General features: G+C 31.5%; 1 protein-coding gene across 1 annotated transcript in view; it reads right to left on the bottom strand.

The window, feature by feature from the left end:
- Positions 1 to 252: 252 nt before the first annotated feature.
- LOC142317453 (cAMP and cAMP-inhibited cGMP 3',5'-cyclic phosphodiesterase 10A-like) overlaps positions 253 to 20,444 on the bottom strand; it is a 65,026-nt gene continuing 44,834 nt past the window's right edge. Inside the window, exons 9-13 of the mRNA XM_075354019.1 lie at positions 17,914 to 18,154; positions 11,812 to 11,967; positions 11,012 to 11,178; positions 3,214 to 3,325; positions 253 to 426 (exon numbers count right to left, since the gene is read on the bottom strand). Coding sequence (XP_075210134.1) covers positions 253 to 426; positions 3,214 to 3,325; positions 11,012 to 11,178; positions 11,812 to 11,967; positions 17,914 to 18,154 — 850 coding nt within the window. The remainder of the gene's footprint in view (positions 427 to 3,213; positions 3,326 to 11,011; positions 11,179 to 11,811; positions 11,968 to 17,913; positions 18,155 to 20,444) is intronic.

The raw sequence follows: 20,444 nt of genomic DNA, 5'->3' as shown, positions 1-20,444 counted from the left end.
TTGTACTTTAAAAATGCTTGTATCTCTTTGGAATCGGTTAAAACAGGTTAAAAGATCCATTTATTTGCATGAAGCCACAGAATATTTGGTATACAATAATTAATATTTATTCACTATACAAACCCACTTATAAATTCAACAATAAGCAGCACACAAGGAGGATTACCAGGATCAGTAGGGTCAGCCAAGTGAGAAAGGGCATGTTTGTGGTCTTCAACCATAAATTGATTAAAAACCCCAACAGTATTATTTTTACCTTGTATTATCAATCATTTCCTGTGTATTTGGAAACAGATTATACAGCAATTCATTGCATGGTATCACAACAAATGACAAAAATTTAACTTGATCATCTGGTGTCTGAGCTATTTTGTCTCTATCCATCATTGCAAGTGGTGTTATACCCAATTTTCTTTCTTCATCACCCTTGATACAAAAAGCAAATTGATAAAATATTCTAAAAATAAATGTCGCAGCAAATAGTTAACATAAAGTTTACATGTTTTTATCTAATTAATCATGTATATACTGTGTGTGTGTGCATGCGCACGCGCGTTAAAGAAGAGTTTAAAATATTACGAAAAGTGCTTTAGCAGGTTAATTATATTAAAAAAACAGTATTTTCTTATTTAAGGAAAAAATATTCCTTTCAAAATAAAACTTAAATAATATTTCCAATTCTTAAAAGTGAGGTTAACTAACACCAAAGAATTCTATACTGTATTTCGTATTGCATAAACTTTATTAAATTTAAACCAATTTAAATTAAAATTTACAGCATTATTCTTTGTCAAATACAAATTTGGAAAAAATTAAGACACACATTTATTATATGGTCTAAGTTTGTAAAATATTTTGTAGACTTGGCATTTTTTTAATTTTAAAATTAGAAGAAATTTTCCTTTATTTGCTCTTGTACAGGTATCTTGTCTATTAGTAAGACAGGGTGATTCAAAGAAAGGGGAAATTTTGAAAGTTGTGTTGGTAGCCGTGGGCGATTGGTACCACTTGATAAGTGGCGCCAGCCTCTCTAACCTAATCTGCCATTTAGTTGTCATGGATCCTTGGAGTGGTGCGCAACGTGCATTTGCTATTAAATTTTTACAAAAACAATGACAGTGTGGAGGAAGCGCGTAGAGAATTTCGCCGTCATTTTAATCTGGGACAACACGACCGTGTTCCATCAGCACATGTAATTAAAACATGGATATCTAATTTTGAGGAAACTGGTTCGGCAATGAAAAAGAAACCTCCAGGCCGTGAGCGAACCATCCGTACACCACAGAATGTTCAAGCTTTACAAGATGCTGTCACACGAAGTCCACATCGGTCAATCTGTCGTCTCTCAGCATCTTTACAATTGCATAGAATGTTAGTGAAGGACTTGTAATACCATCCATACAAGTTGCAGATCGTCCAGGAACTGAAACCGAACGATGCAGTTGTGCGAGTACAATTCTGTAATGTAATGCTTCAGAAGATAAATGATAACGAAGAGTTTGTTCACGAACTGTGGATGTCAGACGAAGCGCATTTCCACCTCAGTGGATTTGTTAACAAGCAAAACTTCAGATACTGGGCACAAGAAAATCCTACGCAGCTACACCAGCGTCCGTTGCACAGCCAGAAAGTGACCGTGTGGTGTGCTATGTCATCTTACGGTGTTATAGGCCCTTATTTTTTTGAGGATACAACGGTCTTGGATTACAGACGTCGGCTCGTTACGTAGACGTGCTTGAAACCTTTGTTGTGGAACAACAAAAGAGATTTCCACCTATTCTTAACAAAGCCTGGTTTCAACAAGACGGAACAACGTCACATACTGCACGAATATCGATGGCAGCTGTACGCCGATTGTTTGGACAACGTATCATTTCACGAAATGGTGACATTAGATGGCCTCCCAGATCTCCTGATCTCTCGGCTTGCGATTACTTTTTGTGGGGTCACCTTATAAGCTAAGTATTCCACAGTAGACCTGCTACAACGGAAAAACTGAGGGCAAAGATCCGAGAAGCAATTGCGTAAATTCCAGTTGAGATGTTACGTCAAACCATGAACAATTTAACGAAGAGACTAGTTGAGTATTTACGTAGAAGAGGGGAGGTCACCTGCAAGATGTCATCTTTAAAAAATAAACTAAAATGTATGTATCCTAAAATGGCAACATTTGTACAATTACATGAAATAAAATTCATTTTCTAAAAAAAATTTTCATTAACGTTATTTAATTTTTAAAGTTTCCCGTTTCTTTGAATCACTCTGTATAATAGTTCAACATAATTGTCACCATAATCATTGAGACATATTTATCATAGTGTACAAAATTACAAAATACCTTGCCATATATCATTCAATCAGTCCATTCAGCCAGTTGGTTTCTTCAATTCATTATCACATTAGAAATTTATATACTACTCTGAGGAGTTCAACCTTGTCATAGATGTTACAGTTTATACAATAAATCTAGTCCTTGAAGATGTATTTGCTATTTATTTGTTATTTTTAATAATCATATATTTATTGTTTTCTTACTTTTATACTATTTTTGTACTTACATTTTTTTGGTTTTACATTTACATCTATTTTTCTTAAATAGCGGAAGCAAGTCCATGATAAAAGCAGTATTTAAGTCAACTTACTTAATTAGAAATGTAATAAATAATTGGAAAGCAATCACAATTTTAAATGTAGACGTTGTGTTACTTCTTTCATTCATCAGAATAATTATATAAATCATGATTATGTAATGAGTGGAATTCTCTGATAAAAAAAGCATAAGGATCTGAGGGTATATTTTGATTGCCATTTAAAGTTCACAATACTGTTGAAAAGGTGATTATTAGAATCACAACTAGGTTTTGTAAGGACATAGAGCCAAATATTTATGATCTACAAGGATCAAAACACAATCATTCCTTCCAAACATTCATTTAGTATTATTACCCATCGATGTAATAAAAAGATCCAGAAGCAAGGGACAAAAGTCCATGTTCTACAGTACATAGAGATTTAATCAATCCTCTGACATCCTAGCTTTCCATTCAGTTCTTTTACCTGTAATAGGTCTTTATATCAGTTAATGAATTCAGAAATTTAGAAACTGGTTACTTAATCAGCTAACCTGTAGCATTTGAAATTATTGATACGCTGATAATACTTAGTAAGTTTAATTGTAATATTCTCTTCCCGTAAAATTTTAATTAAACATACCTGTGCATAAAATTCTAGATACAATAAATTCAGTAATCTGTCTGCAACACGAAATGTCTTTGACTGGCCAGTCAAATCACAACTTGTCATAATAATCCCTTTCATTAAAAACCTGAAAAATGATAAATCGGTAACTATTTTAATAATTATATATATTTTTTAATGTATGACAATGCACAGAACTGGACATTGCTTTGAAAAAAAAAAACAATGTCCATTGTTAGTATTGTTAATACAAGTCCATTGTTGGATATAAGTATTTTATGTACTTTTTTTTTTACTATGTTTTCCCTAATTAGTGCTGACCCAGCTGCTGTATGGTGGCTATCTATAGATAGGTACGGGCTGGTTTTCTCAGTAATTTTTTGCTATAATGTCTTCGTTAATTATACAAAATTTCTTTTTAACTGTGGATTAGTCAAACTTCATTTTGAAGGGTATTATGAAAGATTAGTCACAAAAATCCACAGTAAAAATCAGTTTTAATTGCTATATTAATTCACTCATCATTTGTTTTAGTGCTGTACCAGCAAGCATACTGTACCCACACCCATACCAACACATATACATTATACTTATAGATATCAGAATGTATGTAATCGACAAAAATCGTTACCGTTTTTTATTTAAATAGTGTTTTCAAGAGTCTATTGCATAATCTAAAAGTACAAGGAATTATTATTATTATTATTATTTTGAAATACTATGTGGTTGTAGACTTTAAAATTTAAAATACATGACACATCTATAATAGCTTTCTGAAGTTTTTTATCTCCCATTTGATCATTTTTTGTGGTACTGCAAAGATTTCTTGAGAAAAGTAAGGTGCTTAAAAACCAAAATTTTTTCTAGCACATCAAACAGATACATGTTGTCTGTGCAGAGGTGTTCGCAAGTGTTGGGAATTTTTTCTGTCCCCAATACCCTTACTGGGAGCCTAAATTTGGAGACTTCTCTAGTTAACTTCGCCTGATAGATGAGAATGAGTCTTGTCACTTGTATACAGAACGTATTTGCAAGAACATTTTGTATATCGTCATACTGTGTGTTTTTCCCAGTTGTTCATTAAATGAAAATGAATTATCCATCATTTTATGTGAATGAAATTTAACTTCAATATGTAAAATTTTCCTGATTGTTTGATCAGATCAGCCCAAGGCAGAAATAAGTTAAAGAATTGAATATTAGGGTGATAGCAAATTAAACTTCAAGATTTGAACATCTTTGGCATTCACCTGTCATGAGATCTTTAAAATGATTTTCTTTTTAATTCTAAACCTAAGGACTTGAAATTTTTCATCCTCTTGCATATTTGGTCTTTTGGTCTGGAACAACAACATTTTGTTTGAAATAGTTACTAAGTGCTTTCTGCATAAAGATAAGAATATGCTATTCAAATGTCTAGGTCTGTGCATCTCACAGTGCTTTTCTATTAGATACGGCTTCTCATACCTGCCCTCGTTTTTGTGTGTAATGATTAAGTTATAAACTCGTAACCTAACTGCAGTGTGCTTGTGTGGATTTTCTTATCTTTTATTTTATTTTATTTGAGATTTGTGATCTCCATATACGAGGTGTGGCTATTAAATAACGAGACTAATGCTGCCAAAGAAGAACTGCGCATGCGCCGAATTCGTATGACTGACAGCTCTGTAGCATGAGCCTTCTCTTTCAATTGTTGATACTCCAGTTTCTGTAGACATATTAGTCTAGCCATGGCCTTTGTTAGGATAACATCTGTTTTTTGGTTTGCTGAAAAAATGATAAGCGTTTTATTAGAGCAACGAATTGTTGTGAAATTTCATATGAAACTTGGATAAACCGCTATCGAAACTTTCTTTTATTAAAAAAAAAAGTATATGGCAATGAATGTTTATCATGTGCTTGGGTTTTTGGAGTGGCTTAAGTGTTTCCAAGATGGCCGAGAAGACGTTGAAGATGGTGTTCGCCTGGGTTAAAAATATTGAGATAAAAATATTGAGATAAAAATATTGGGAAAATTGGTAATCTGATACGATCTAACCATCAGTTATCTATTCCTGTCCTTATTCAAGGTCCTTGCTCAACTCTTAGCGAAAAAATAAGAAAAAACAACCCGAATTGTGAAAGAACAAGTTGTGGGTGCTTCATCAGGACAATGCACCGTGTGTTTCTGGCTAATTATAACATCTCAGTGTTTGACAATTTGCCTTATTCGCCTGACCTGGCACCTTGTGATTTTTATCTCTTCCCTGTCAAATCTGCATTAAAAGGTAGAAGATTTCAGACTGTTGAAGCTGTGAAATAAAAAGTGGCATGTTTCATGAAAGAGCTCAGGAAGAAGACTTCCAGCACTGTTTTGAATAATGGAAAATTTGCATGGAGCATTGTAGGGATATACGAGGGGTGTATATATTGAAGGGAAAAATAACTAAATATGTATAAATTTTAAATAAAATATTTTACAGGATTAGTCTTGTTATTTAATAGCCACACCTCATTTATCCATCCTATGACATATTGTAAGATCATATACAGTTAGCACATAGAAATGTAGTAATTTCAATTTAGCATCAATCTGATTTATTTTCAGGAAGAAGTGTAGCCTTATCACTATAACATTGACATTGAAAAAATATATGCAGAAGTTTAAAATTCAAATTTTTGGAAACAGTGCAGTCATTTATTCATGATGAAGAACCCAGTTGTCTCAGTATTTTAGAGGAAGTTTCTTAGGGCCCATGCTGTTCTTAATATCCATAAATATTCTTCCTCAAAATGTCAGGCAGTTCAAAATGCCAACCATTAGATGGTTGATGCTGATTATCATTTACATTTTCTGATAATGATGTTGATGATCATTTACTGAGTGGATTGAAACTATTTAATTTTATGGATAAAACAATTGGAGTGCCTTCTCAGAAATAATTGGGTGTTTCACAGGTAGATACCATGCCCCTGCTAACTGCGGAGATAGTGTTACTATTACTAATAAAAGTATTTTTGTTTTCTACAAGATAAAATTTTTGGAATTTCTATTAGATGAAAAATTTTTATGGAATGATCAAATTGATTTCATTGCAAATAGATATGAATATATTACAGTTTTTGTATTGCTTTTCTTTTGAGACGTTTCTATCAAACAGAAAGAAATTCATAAGTATTAAATGCTAACTGTGTGCATATTCCTGTCTGAAATACACCACATCATGAGCCTCTTTCAGTACATCAGAAGAATCAATTTTTGACATTACAAAAATGGCCTTTTTCAAATCTTTGTTTGGTTGTCTGTAAATATGTATGCATAAATTAGATTTCAATAAATTAAAAATTCTACAAGTTCATTGCATTTATTATTAAAAATCTATGCTAATTTTGATAAGTAAAAAAATAGTATTTACTCCTGAAATAATAATAAAAATAAATATAATAACAATAACAATGAAATTACTTTTTTCTTGTTATGCAGACTAATACACAGTTCCTGCCTATGTAGAAGGACCATATTGATTGTCTAGATTAGCATTTCTTAATGCATTATCTTGAAATAACTGCCAATTAATTTAAAACTAAATAATATTTGCTTAATACCAACCTTACCTTACCTAACCTTCAAAATTGTTATTTTAATTGCTTAATTTTTAATCTCCATGTAGTTAAATAATTATGATTTCATGTAATTACCATTTCTTTGTATTAAATGTAGATTATTACCATTACTTTTTTTATCTTGTAATTTTGTTTTTTTTGGAATTTAACTCATTGAAAAATGATTTAGCATTTCCTATATTACTTATGGGGAAACAACCAAATTATTGGGGAAACCTTACCTTACCTAACCTTCAAAATTGTTATTTTAATTGCTTAATTTTTAATCTCCATGTAGTTAAATAATTATGATTTCATGTAATTACCATTTCTTTGTATTAAATGTAGATTATTACCATTACTTTTTTTATCTTGTAATTTTGTTTTTTTTGGAATTTAACTCATTGAAAAATGCTTTAGCATTTCCTATATTACTTATGGGGAAACACAATTAACCATTCTTGATGTGTTCTGCTTAATGTTAACTTATTATGTAATTATCTGTATAAAATATTTATTTATTATAGTATGAGTTCGCTCAGTGGAAATTGGCACTATATGTAATTAGATAATCTTCTGATTGCCTACACTCAAGAGTTATTGGGGAACACAAACATTTTGTATGATTTGGTCCTTGAATGATAGATTAATAACACTGAAGCTTGTAGTTAGTGCTACCACTGTGAATTTCAGTGTCATTGTGATCAGTGTTCCAGACCATGACTCGGCTTGCCTGCCCTTTGGACTGTTCCTGATAGTTTTGTAGACTAGCAGTGAATTTAATTCTATAATCTTGTAGAGGTGCAAATTATGCATTGACCTCTGCCTGAAAATAAAAGTTTAAAAAATTTTACAATAAAAAGAAATCTGACTTTCACCATTTCTCTTTTACATCTGAATCTCATATTCTAAAGTGTGTTATGATATTAAGAATGAGCTTCTTTATCATGTTTACCAAATTGATTACAAGGTATTTATTCCATGGCTTCATTTTATCTTTTATAACTTTGCTTATTTTGATAAAATAATACATTCTTTCAACATGAAAACAAAAACAACTAAGTAATTTTGAGGAAGAGAACTGGGAACTGGGAAGTGAAAAAAACTTCACTTTTTTATTTCATTGTAACTATTTGAAATTTTAATCATCAATGTGTTCTGGTCTCCCAACATCTCTCTGACCCACTTGTTTATATTCCCATATCTTTCTTGTATTCTTCCATTCAGCATTATTTCTAGATGCACCAGCCATCTTTCCTTATTATTAGTATCCTGGTTACTAATTTAAAAATACCTAATTCTTTACAGATATCTTCATTAAAGATTTTGTCTGGTCTTGAACACCCCTTCACCAACTTCAGAAAATGCTTTTCTGACATTTGAATATTATTTAAATGTCTTCTACTACGAAACCCTTGTCTCCAAACCATAAAACATGTACAGCCATCATTTTATAAAATTTCAGTCGGGTCTCTTTCCTTGTTTTCTTAGTCAATATACATCAGATTGTTCCACAAATTGGCTAAAACTTACTTAATTTCTGATCAATATCTTGATCGTCACACTTCATGTCATATCCAAGATAACAGAATTGAGAAACCTGTTCTAATATCTTATTATATCAAATCTTGGTACTAACTGGATAATTTACCCAGGAAAGCTTTTGTCTTCTGTATTGAGTGCTTCATATTATATTTTGAACAAACCTGTTGCAATTTAAACACAAATCTCTGAATTTGTACTCATTCTGCTGAATTACAATTTGATCATCAGCATATAGCATTGTATTTAAAAATATACATCAATCTCAATCCCTGAATCTACCATCAAATTCTACCTTCTGACAATATCATTTAAAAAGTGTAGAAGATAAACTACAGCCTTAGCGCACTCCCTGATTAATATAAATTTCTTCAGACAGCTCTCTTTCCATATTAAACAATATTCTTGTATATAGTACATACAATAACCTATGAGATGATTTGGATATCCTTCTTACTCATAATACTCCACAGAAGTAATCTTTTAATCCTATCAAAAGATAGGATAGTGTGTGTAAATTAAACTCCTGTTTCTTTTCTATCAATAATTTCAAAGAGAATATATCACGAACACATGATCAACCCTTCTAAAAATTTGCCTGCTCCTACAGTAGCAAAATAGAGATAGAATGCAATTTATCATTAACAATTTTTTTACGTATATTTATACATCATAATCAGTAAACTAATACTTCTACAATTTAAAGTAATAGACTTGCCACCCTTCTTAAAAATGGAAATAACCTTTGCTTTCCTCAATTCATCAGGTATTGTGCACTGTGTCCAACACATATTAAATAAATGTAACTGTCTGGACTTAAAGAATATGCCAGCTTATTTAATTAGTACTGAGCTTGTACCATTTAATCATGCTGCCTTTTGGTTTTTTATGGACATGATAGCTTTTTGTAACTCCTGAATTGTTATTTCATTCACACTCTTTACATATACTCCTCTTATTATTTCTGTAACATAAAGGATAAAACCACAGATTTTTTATAACATTCTATCCATTGACATTTTGGAATAAAATTCAAATGAACAGTTTCCCGTGCTTCCTGATTGAGATGTCTCATTACTTTATAAGCTGCAGCCTATCACCTGAGAACATCATTCTCTATGTTATTAATAAATCTATCCTATGACTGATCATGTGGTCTACAAATGACATCCTTAGAAGCATTCTGCTTCAACTTATAAACCTTAAACCTTCTAAATCTTTCAATGAGTTATGATCTTTTGCCGACCATATGTATTTGTTAATGTCTTTTTTCTGGAAAAAGATACTTGTTACTTTTGGACTATTGGTAGTTGTTATATATTCTTTCAACTTCAAGTCATTTTCATTCATATGACTTTCTCCAAAAGTGCCAATTGCATTGTCAATAGGTTGGGTACCTACCCTGGCAATAAGATATCTCCAGCAATGATTACATGATCTGGCTTATTGTATTTGTCAACTTCATTCTGTAACTATCCATAGAATATTTCAGAATCTATCTTTTTACCATTCTTAGGAGCATAGACACCAATTACACATAAATTTCCTCTACTGATTTTAAATCAGTAGATTTAATTCAATCTCTCCACTTCCGATCTACTAACACAATGACACCTAAGCACTCTCATATTTTGTGAACCTCCATTTCACAGCATTACATTATCATTCACATCTAACATTCCTTTAAGTTTCTTTTTTGTTTCTGTAATCACTGTGATATTTATTACCTGATTCTTTAAAATCTGATATAATTTTCTGCAGGCTAAACCTAAAGTTCCAAGTAACTAAATTTAAGTATTTCTATTATTCCAAAATCTTTAACTTTCTTCGTTCCATTTTTATCATCTTTATTCCTGTCTGGCTCTTTCCTTTGAGACTTGTAAGTAGGGGATCCACAATCCTTTCTAAGTAAACCACATAGATTTTCAAACAACCCTTTAAAAAATGTTACTTATGTATTTTCTGTTAACCAACATTATGTACTGTATTCCAGTTAGACAGGAATGAATTTGTATAACATTAAGTCATAAAATTTTCTTTTTAATTTAGAAAAATTATCTTGTCTGTTGGGAAAGTTAAGTTTATTTTATTTTTCATTATCAAGCGCTCACTAGAGACAACAATTTACAACTTAATGGTGTTAAACGTTCAATCAATAAGGAGGCTGATAGTCTAAGTTAGAGCTGTAGGAGTTAATATTAAATGGACTCATAGCTTCAAGAGCACAGAGACTCCAAAATCTGTTGATCTGTAGTGCCAATACCTAAGTCAATGCTGAACATTATTAAAACCTACGTCTAACAAAGCTCATATAGTTAAAAATAAGTTAGATTATATTTCTTTTCTACATATTTATTTAATGCTTTTTCTCTATCTAGTGTTACTTATTTTCCTTGCATGTAGCATTCATACTATTTATTACCAAGAGTTTGCAAATTGGGTGTCCTATAATTTGTAGAGGTAGATGTAGACCTCACAGTTTGAGAACCACTGGTTTAGATTATTGTGTTTAAAATATTATTGCAGAACAACAAAGAGGCGAAATGCATCAAGTCATTCTGAGATGGAGGAAAAATAATTAAAATTAGTTATGTAGTGGTTATGTTACAAAATGGTGTTAGCTTTAATAACATTATTTTGTTCTATAACATTATCAATATTACATAATATTACTGTTTAATATTATTACCTATGATCAGGATTTGCCCATTTAAATTGACGTTCAGCAATAATACCAGCGAGTTTAGCTCTACCTCGGAAATGAAGAACTAAATCTGTGTGTAAAATAATCACTTCGACTTCATTAATCACTTCCTTATATAATTCAGGCTTAAGGTAACTGAATAAATGGCATTCCTAAATAAAATAAATATTAATGAAAAATCAATAATTTCAAGATTTGAAAGGCAGTGATATTTTCAACCTTAAAATAGAAAATTTTGATATTTTATAAGAAAAAATTATGTTTGTTTAGAAACGCTTCTTTCTAAACACACTCAAGTTATAAGAGTAGGAATTTTTTGAGCTAAGCTAATAATTTATTCAGATATAGGGAAGTATTGTTCTTGGTAATAATATGACCCATATATACTTGAGTACTGAGACACTGGATTTTCATAAAAACATTAAGAAAATCGGTGGGGAATCACTATTTCTTGGTGATTCTGTACACTGGAATATCTCAAGGAGTTGTGTACTTGTAAATTGTATGGTAACAAGTACAAAAAACTTCAATGGTCAAAGCCACATTCAGTAAATTGACTTCCATAGTTTGCCCCAGTTAAAGATCATCATATTAGTTCACTGACTACTGTGTATGTAGCGTTAATAGCAGGCAGTAAGTTAGTGCAGTTGGTAAGTTAAAATAATTATTATTATCATTTTATTTGCGGCAGTCTTGCTTTTATCGGTTTGCTCCATTAAATCTTTATTTTTCTTGCCACATAATCATTTATTCTGTAGTATGTACATCCCACCTCATTATCTCACCTTGATTATCTTGTTAGTTACATAAAAATGATGATTTTCCAGAATTGCAGAATCATATAACAATGCCATAGGATGTTTAACAAGATAAATGAAACTGTTTGTCTGCCCACGATGATCGACATCATGGCCTATACTTCCTATCATAAATCCTACAAGCTGTAACAAAAAAGAAAAAAATCACATTAAATAAAATAATTTTATAAAAAAATATATGGAGCCATGTTAAGGCAATGGAACTGTACAATCATCATCCATTTTGAAGTGTTATGTTCTATGATGCAAATACTGTGTGTTATAAAAAATTATTGATATAAATTTGATTTTGAACTTTGTTAAACTGAAATGTAACTATTATAACTAGAGGTACAACAACGTTTTAGAAGTTGATTAAACTTGTCCTTTATTTTTATCATCAGAATAATAATATGATCATAGCAAATTATTTTTATATGTTTATTTTATGCAGAGCATTGCAAAAATGGACAGTTATATTATTCTAGGCATGGCTTGTCTGTTTTAATATTTATGTGATTGCAGTATTTTTTACTGATACAGACATTACTACAACTATCATACACAGAATCATGTTTTAAAAACACAATTACAAGTATGAATATATTGAAAAACTTAACCTTACTACTTGCACACTAATGGTAGTGGGAATTTGTCTTGTTGCTTCTCTTAATTGAACATTTATATGTAGCATGCATTAGTAAAGATTTTATTGATGCATATTTGCATTATTTCTTTCCATATCAAATCATTTAGCAAAATACATATTTCAAAAACATCCTGTGCCAGTTCATTTAAACTTTTTTAAAAATAGAAGGTTGGAAAGATTGGTTTAGAAAGATTTGTATTATATTAGTTAATTTTTACATTAACATTAATATTTTCCACATAAATATCCAGTACTAAGAAAGATAATGTCTTTCAGTCAAGTGAAAGTTGACTAAATATCTCTTTCCAATGATTCATCAGATTTTTGAATATTTTTCAGAAAACTGGCTGAGCTGCACAGAAGCATTTTTGAGTGTCATACAAGTTCTTAGTGCATTTCTGAGTGCTATACAATTCAATGTCCTAGTCTAAGATTCAGCAAATTTATACATTTCCTTCTGTTTCTTACAAAACATTTCTACATCTATTTAAAATTCCTAATAAATTAATTGTCATAGTGCGAGGTGATCTTGATGTTAACTTTATAGACAATTATAGTCTTGTGATAAATGGACTACTAACTCAGTTTAAGTTAATTCGTCATTGTAAATCAGCTACTTTGAAGTCAAAAGTTTCAAATCCTAGTAAAGGCAGTTTTTTATATGGATTTGAATACTAGATCGTGGTTACTGCTGGTGTTCTTACCAAAGAACACCAGTTCAACCCCAACCACTAGGTTGGGTTTTAATTAACCGCACATCTCAGGAATGGTCGACCTGAGACTGTACAAGACTACATTCATTTACATTCATACATATCATTCTTATTCATCCTCTGAAGTAATATCTTATAGTGGTTCTGGAGGCTAAACAGAAAAGAAAGAGAGGGAATGAAGATGTGTGATAAGACAACGGTTATTTTTACTGCTTTGAAAGGGTGATCAATAATGTGTTTCAGTTAGAAATTTGGGAACCTTATCATCAAAAAAAAAAATTGGGAAAATAATAATAAAACTAGCTAGATTAAAGATTTAACAATTTTCTTAACTTCTTTAGAAAGTCTTTTTTCTAGCTAATCCTTCAGTAAAAAATGAAACAGTTTAAACATAAAAGGAAAAACGCAAAAAACTAAAGGAATTGTAAAATCCAGCTCTATGCTAAAGAATGACAGTAAAATCTATAAATGTAATTTGTCAGATAGCTTCCTACATTATATGAAAAATTATAAATGAATTTATGCGGTAAAGTTGTTCGGCATTATAATAAGTATACTACAGTAATTTAATTTTTAATTCAAACAGTAAGTCTACAAATAACTGTTAGTGGACAATATATCTGGGAATAAAACAAGTCAGATATCTTCTTCAAAAATACAGAAAGATTGTTTCCATGAGATCATTCTATGAAGCAAAGAAATTTAATGAATTCTTTTTCAGTATTTAAAATAACGATAATATTAACCAATATCAGTCAATTGAATGATTCAGTTGATAAATCGATATTTTTATTACCCTGATAAATCCAAAAGGTGTATTTGAGCATAGAATAAAAAAATTGACGTTCACGCCAAACGCCGCGTTTTAAAAGCCAAAAGTCGCGTTTTACGTTAATAACGTGGAGTTTGGTGTTAATAACGCGTCATTTATTTTTTGCCGTGATCAAACGCATGATCAAACGTTTCATCAATGACAACAAGTTGAAAGTCAACCAGTTATAGAAACAAGTTCAAAACCGACCCAGAAAAAAATGAAAACAACCTAGGAATGAGCCTTCGACCAGTCAGAAGGTGAAGGAAAGTGATTCTAAACCGCAGAAGAAGTCTGAATATAATGCAATGCACCTATGGCAAAGTAGGTGCCTTTTTTTAGATAAAGTAGGGGCTCTTTTGGAGGCCCCCCGCCTCCAAAAAGAGGGTGACTTCTTTAGTCTCCCCAGACATCATTTTAGCAGTAATGTATCAAACCTAGACTTGTGAGGCGTTACAAACCTTCGGCGTTCGGTTTGCACAAAGGTAGTGGTTCAACATGAACATAATTTTTTTACGTAGTCACCTCACCTCTCTTCTCAATACACTTGGTCCAGCGGTCCGCAATATTGCGTATTCCTTCCAAGAAAAATGTTTTCGGTTGGTCGTGAAGCCACTTTGGTACCGCTTCCTGCACGTTCAAATCTGTAGAAAATCTACGACCTCGCAAAGCATTCTTGAGTGGTCTAAACAGATGAAGGTCGGAGGGAGCAAGATCTGGGCTGTAGAAGGGTGTTCCAGTACCTCAGAATTCAAATTGTTGATGCTTTGAACGGTATAAGAGCTGTGTGCGGGCGAGCGACTTTCTTCGACAATAAACATTACGGAAGCATGACAGTAGACATTACAGAACCGTGAATGATGTTCAAAAAGGCACTACCTCATCGATGGTAACTCGCCTATTCGCCAGAACAATCTCTCGAGCTTGCTGAATCTTGCCCTTCATGGCGGAGGTTGATGGGGCGTCCTGCTCCTTCTTCGTACGTCTCAATCGTTCGGCCACTTTTAAACTTCTTGATCCACGAAAAAACACTTTTACGTGATAATATTACGCGATAAAACATTGTGCCTGATAGTATTACGATTATTAGTTTTAGTACCAGAACTATTAGTAGTAGTCGTAGTATTACTTTTAGTAGTAGACGTATAAGTTTCAGTAGTCACAGTATTATTATTAATATTAGTCGTAGTAGCTGTAGCAGTCTTATAGTTGAAGTCTTAATTAGTAGTTGTAGTAGTATTGGTAAGAACACTACCACCATGGGAATACTTCTCTCAGTTATAGAAGCACCAGCAGCTTCCGCTTTCTGAATAACTTAGGTCACTACATCCAGTGTGGATCGCCTAGTTCTGACGCGATACTAGTTTCACTGATCGAACTATAACAGTGTGCGTGTGATAGAATGGATCAATGAAGCATATATGAAGTAATTTATTCTATTAATTGTTAGTTAGTAATATTATTATTACTACTACCAACTGTCAACTTTTGGTGTTTGGCATTTAATGTTGAATGTTTAACGTTCGCCATTTGAATTTCATAGACGCCCAGAGTCTTTTTTAACAGTACTCACATTGATATCGACACTATCTTTTTTCATTTCTCTATTTATTTATACAACGATAATCTTTCATACATTTTTCTTTTTCTAATTAATAAATAGTCTGTCTGAGGAGTGATTTTCCTTTTACGACCACATTTTCCTTCTCTTTTGGGAAAAAACCAGTATTTTTTAACTGTTTACATTAGCCAAAGTTACGTTACATTCTTCAGCAATCATCCTCTGTAACATGCCTGCATGCTGGGACAAAGTAATTTCATTGTGGTTATGTTTACGAGGTGTTATGTCCATTTTGTTTGGTGAATGAATAACAAAGCTTAAAAAACTATTGCACTATAATACTGTATGTTTGTTAATATACGAAACACTAAATTCACATGTGCACTAACTGCCTGAGAGGTTATATGTAACAAAAACATCTGGTAAGAGCAGCTGCAGTTTTGCCAACTGTCTTTCAAAAATGTAGCAAAATTCCTAGTGTTCCAATAAATTTGATCAGTACTGTATATGAAACCTGCTAGACGCAAACATGGTAAAAATTCAGAAAATTAATTACTGGACCAAAGCTGTGAGGATGGAAGTATTACATAGAAGATATGAAATTTTTTATTTTTGTAGGATCGACGAGGGATATCTCTGGGAAATTTCTCTCCTTAAGGTTGGCGTTCACGGCCACGCTAGTAATGTACACACTGCATTGCTGTCTGTTTGTCGTGCTGTGGTATCTTTGATTACGTGGGAGTTATTACGTTTTAAAATGAGTAGAAAAATCGTTATTGCCGTAGACTGTGAAATACGTGGAGTCATACACGTTTTTTAAACCATCAACCGATAAGCCGGCTGAAATCCATATTCAGTTGGTTGCTGTGTACGGTGATAAAGTAATGAATGAAAGAAATGTCCGAAAATGGTGTGAAAGGTTTAGAAATAACAGGATTAATGTGTATGATGAAGAATATTCGGGAAGATCCTCAATAATCATCGAGGACTTGTTGAAACGCGTCGATGATGAAAATCGGAAAGATCTTTCTTTTCCTGATGTTTAATGAGCTGTTACTGGTTGCATTGTTCATGACCATTTAGGCTTCAGAAAGGTTTGTGCACGTTGAGTACCGCACGTCTTAACTGAACGTCACAAAAACATCCGAATGGGATCTGCTTTGGAATTTTTGATGCGCTACACTATAAAAGGTGATGAGTTCCTTAATTCATTGTTATCGTCGATGAAATATGCATTTCTTATTACACGCCAGAGAGAAAACGTTAGTCACGTGAATGGCGTAATCCTCAATCACCAACCAGACAAAGATCAAGCCACACCCATTCGGACGCAAACTGATGGCTACAGTCTTTTGGGATCGGTTTGGCATACTACTGATTGATTTCATGTCACGTGAAATGACTATAAATGCAGAAGCCTGCTGCGAAACTCTATGTAAGTTACGGCGCGCCATTCAAAATCGGCGATGTAGGCGGCTGATGGACGGCGTTGTACTGCTGCACGATAGCACGTCCACATGTTGCGGGTCCGACACGTGATTTACTAAGAACGTTTGGATGAGAAATTTACGATCACCCACCATATAGTCCGGATTTAGCTTCTTCTAATTACTATTTGTTTGGGAAAATGAAAGAATTTTTGAGTGGTAAGCAATTCGCGTGTGACGATGAACTTAAAAATGCTGTTAACCAGTGGCTAAATGAACTGGCAGAAGAATACGACGAGGGTATATTGAAGCTGGTGTATTGCTATGATAAATATCTTAATCATATGGCGACTATATAGAGAAGTAGTATAAGTATGCAGTTTAAGATAAATAAAAAATATTTATGAAGTTTTCAGAATACATTTTTTTACAATGAAACGTTCTTTACTTTAGAGAACTATTTAGTATTAAATAGTACTATTTAGCACTACAAAGTACTAAAGTATTTAGTACTTGTTTCGTACTATTTAGTATTACAGTAGCTTAAACATTAACAAATCTTTGTAAAAATTTGTTTGTTTGAAGTCCAGTTAGACTTGGCACTTCCCTTTTTCAATTGGAGTATAAAATTAATTGATCATTTAATAAAAAATGTACATTAATTTTAATTGGCCATCAGACTATAAGTTGCTAGCTTGAATTAATAAATTAATCTATACAAGCATACATTACAGTACATCAGAATTAAATTTAGCTTATTTTTAAAAACTATTACAATTCTATGTACCAGCATAACGTGTTTTATATTTGAGTTAGTGATCATTATATTAACAAGCTCATAAAAGTTAATGTAATTTTCATTAGGTAAGATATTCAGAAACATGCGATGTTGCTGAATACGTTTTTGGTTAACAAAAAGCCTTACTTACTTCAACACCAGTAAAACAATCCTTGTTTCGTATTAAAATGTTTGCTGCACTATGACATACAGTATAACCATGCTCAAAATTATGATAAAGAGTACTTGTTCTATAAGATTTTTTTATAGTTGTTACATACTTAGGAATATTATTTCGTCTCATAAAGTAACTTCCCAATATTTTGTGGTACAAGACCAAAGTATATTCATCCATTTTTGCATAATGCTCATCAAATGGGTACCATGTAAAACTGAAAGAAAGAAGCTATATTAAATATATGTTTTTTTCTTGGTATAAAATATCATAAATTGTTAGATGGAACTATATATATTTCTGTGTAATTATTTAATATGTCTAAAAAAATTTATCACTGGAATATTCTGAAACAGAGATGTAACAAACATAACTAATTGTGATAATAAATGTTATCTCTAATGTACTACACAATAACTTTTTAAGATGTACCAAATCATATAAAAATTAAAAGAAGTTTTTTACTTGTACACCTTGCCCGTTCACGAATGTTTACCTAATAAGATCAGGCGTTTTTATTTTTTTATTGTAAAAAATGAAAAAATTGTCCACATCTGATCATGTAATCAAGAAGTTCGTTAGAACTTCGCCGGAAGAGTCCAGAACTGGACGGCACGACGAACTCAACGAACACATGACCTAATCTACAAGTGGAATTAAAATGAGGAAAAAATGAAAAAGATAAGCAAGAAAACAATATATATAGGTTGAATTAGATTTAAAATAAATAATATTTTTAAAAAATACCTCGAATTTTGTTAGAAAACCTTTTTCTTCCATTTGATGAACCGCGGGACTCGAATGTGTTACACTTTTCCTCAAAAAGGTTCGTTTACGAATCGCGTCGCTAGGTAGCATTGTTTAATACTACTAGGTAGCTTAAAAAAACTTGATAATGTACTTGAAATAATCAAATTTAAAAGAAAATATGCTACAGCTTATTTTAATAGTAAATACTCTTATGTAAATTAATTATAGCTGTTAAAACACAAAAAAAAACGTACAGTAGGAAAATTTTGCAGATGTGGAAACAAAGATTTGTTACATAAAACAGAAATAAATTAGATTGGTAAAATTTTTATTCTACATTTAGAACTATTTGAACTAATTGAGAGAGAAATAACAAAAAGTTAATTTAATAATAATATAGAAACTGTGTCCACGGATACGATAACAGTCGAGGGTTACACTTACAAAGTAATAAGTACAATATTACATCACGGATATTCGATCTGTGAAGGCTATTACACTAGTTTTATTAAAAATGGAAACATATGGTATGAAGTGAATGATATAACTATAAACAAAAATTGGTCGAGAAATTAAAACAAATATTTATATCTGAATATTATTGTTTGTTCAAGTTTGTTTGTTTTATATTAAGACTAAAAAGTAAAAATATTTATTTTTACAGATCGAAGTTACATACGTGTACCAAATTTCAATCATTTTCATACGATAGTTCATGATAAATGAAAATTTTCAACTAAATGCATGAATTTAGCGTAAGGGTACGCGTGGGGGCGTGTCATATCAAATTCCAACACCGTAGTGCTGTATTGTCATCGAAGTTACATACGTGTATCAAATTTCATTGATTTCCATACGATAGATCAAAAGATATAGCAGTTGCAAGATTTGATATATAACTAAAGCAAGTTAAATAAAAGCTTATAACAATCCAAACTCAAAAGTACTCAATAAAAGTACTCAATCCAAACTTAAACTCGATTTTTACGTATTCCATTAAATATAATCACTTATTAACTATTTAAGTAAATTGGATTGTGTTAATTTAATCCAGAAATTACACCTGTTATAAGTTGTGAACTCACATTAAGTAGAGAAAATGGACAAATTTCGAGTATTATTTGTATTCTAAATGCTTAGTAAACATTATTAAAACATCTTTTAAATAGTAATTTTATAAGTCTAATAAAATGTTCAATTTTAATTAAAAAAATGTTACATAAAACAAATTTTGCATTGTATCTTAAGATAGATTTAAATGTAGGCAAGTTTGAAAAATAAATATAAAAATTATATAATACATTTTAATATTCATAAAATCCTAACATCTAGTTTCAGTCAAGTAGATTTATCATTATCAGTCATATGGTATTCTTCCTTTTTCTCTTTCATAACAAAGAAAGAGTAAAGAATACATTACAAAAAACAGTATGCTACAAAAAGATTATAGTAAAATACTATTTTATTCTTATTTCTTACACTTTCACGTAACTTATTAGTTGGCAATACTCCCCTAATTGCTATATGATATATCTTCTTTTTTTTTTAAATTTTATCATCCTAGTTATTTTTATATCAGTATAAGATCGTATCAAAATTTTTTTCTTTAGATACCCCAGTAAGTAGAATTCTTCTTTCATTTTTTATGGAATCCGTAGTCATTCATCTCGATTGGGGGTTGAATTACCGTACCATGCGTATCCTTTACAAAGGTGTCAACGAAGCTATTATGCTGTATGCTGCGCCTGTCTGGGCTC

This window comes from Lycorma delicatula, chromosome 1, assembly GCF_047948215.1.
Source record: "Lycorma delicatula isolate Av1 chromosome 1, ASM4794821v1, whole genome shotgun sequence".
Taxonomy (NCBI): domain Eukaryota; kingdom Metazoa; phylum Arthropoda; class Insecta; order Hemiptera; family Fulgoridae; genus Lycorma; species Lycorma delicatula.
Note: the sequence above shows the minus strand (reverse complement) of the source record. Positions and strands in the feature narration are given on the sequence as shown.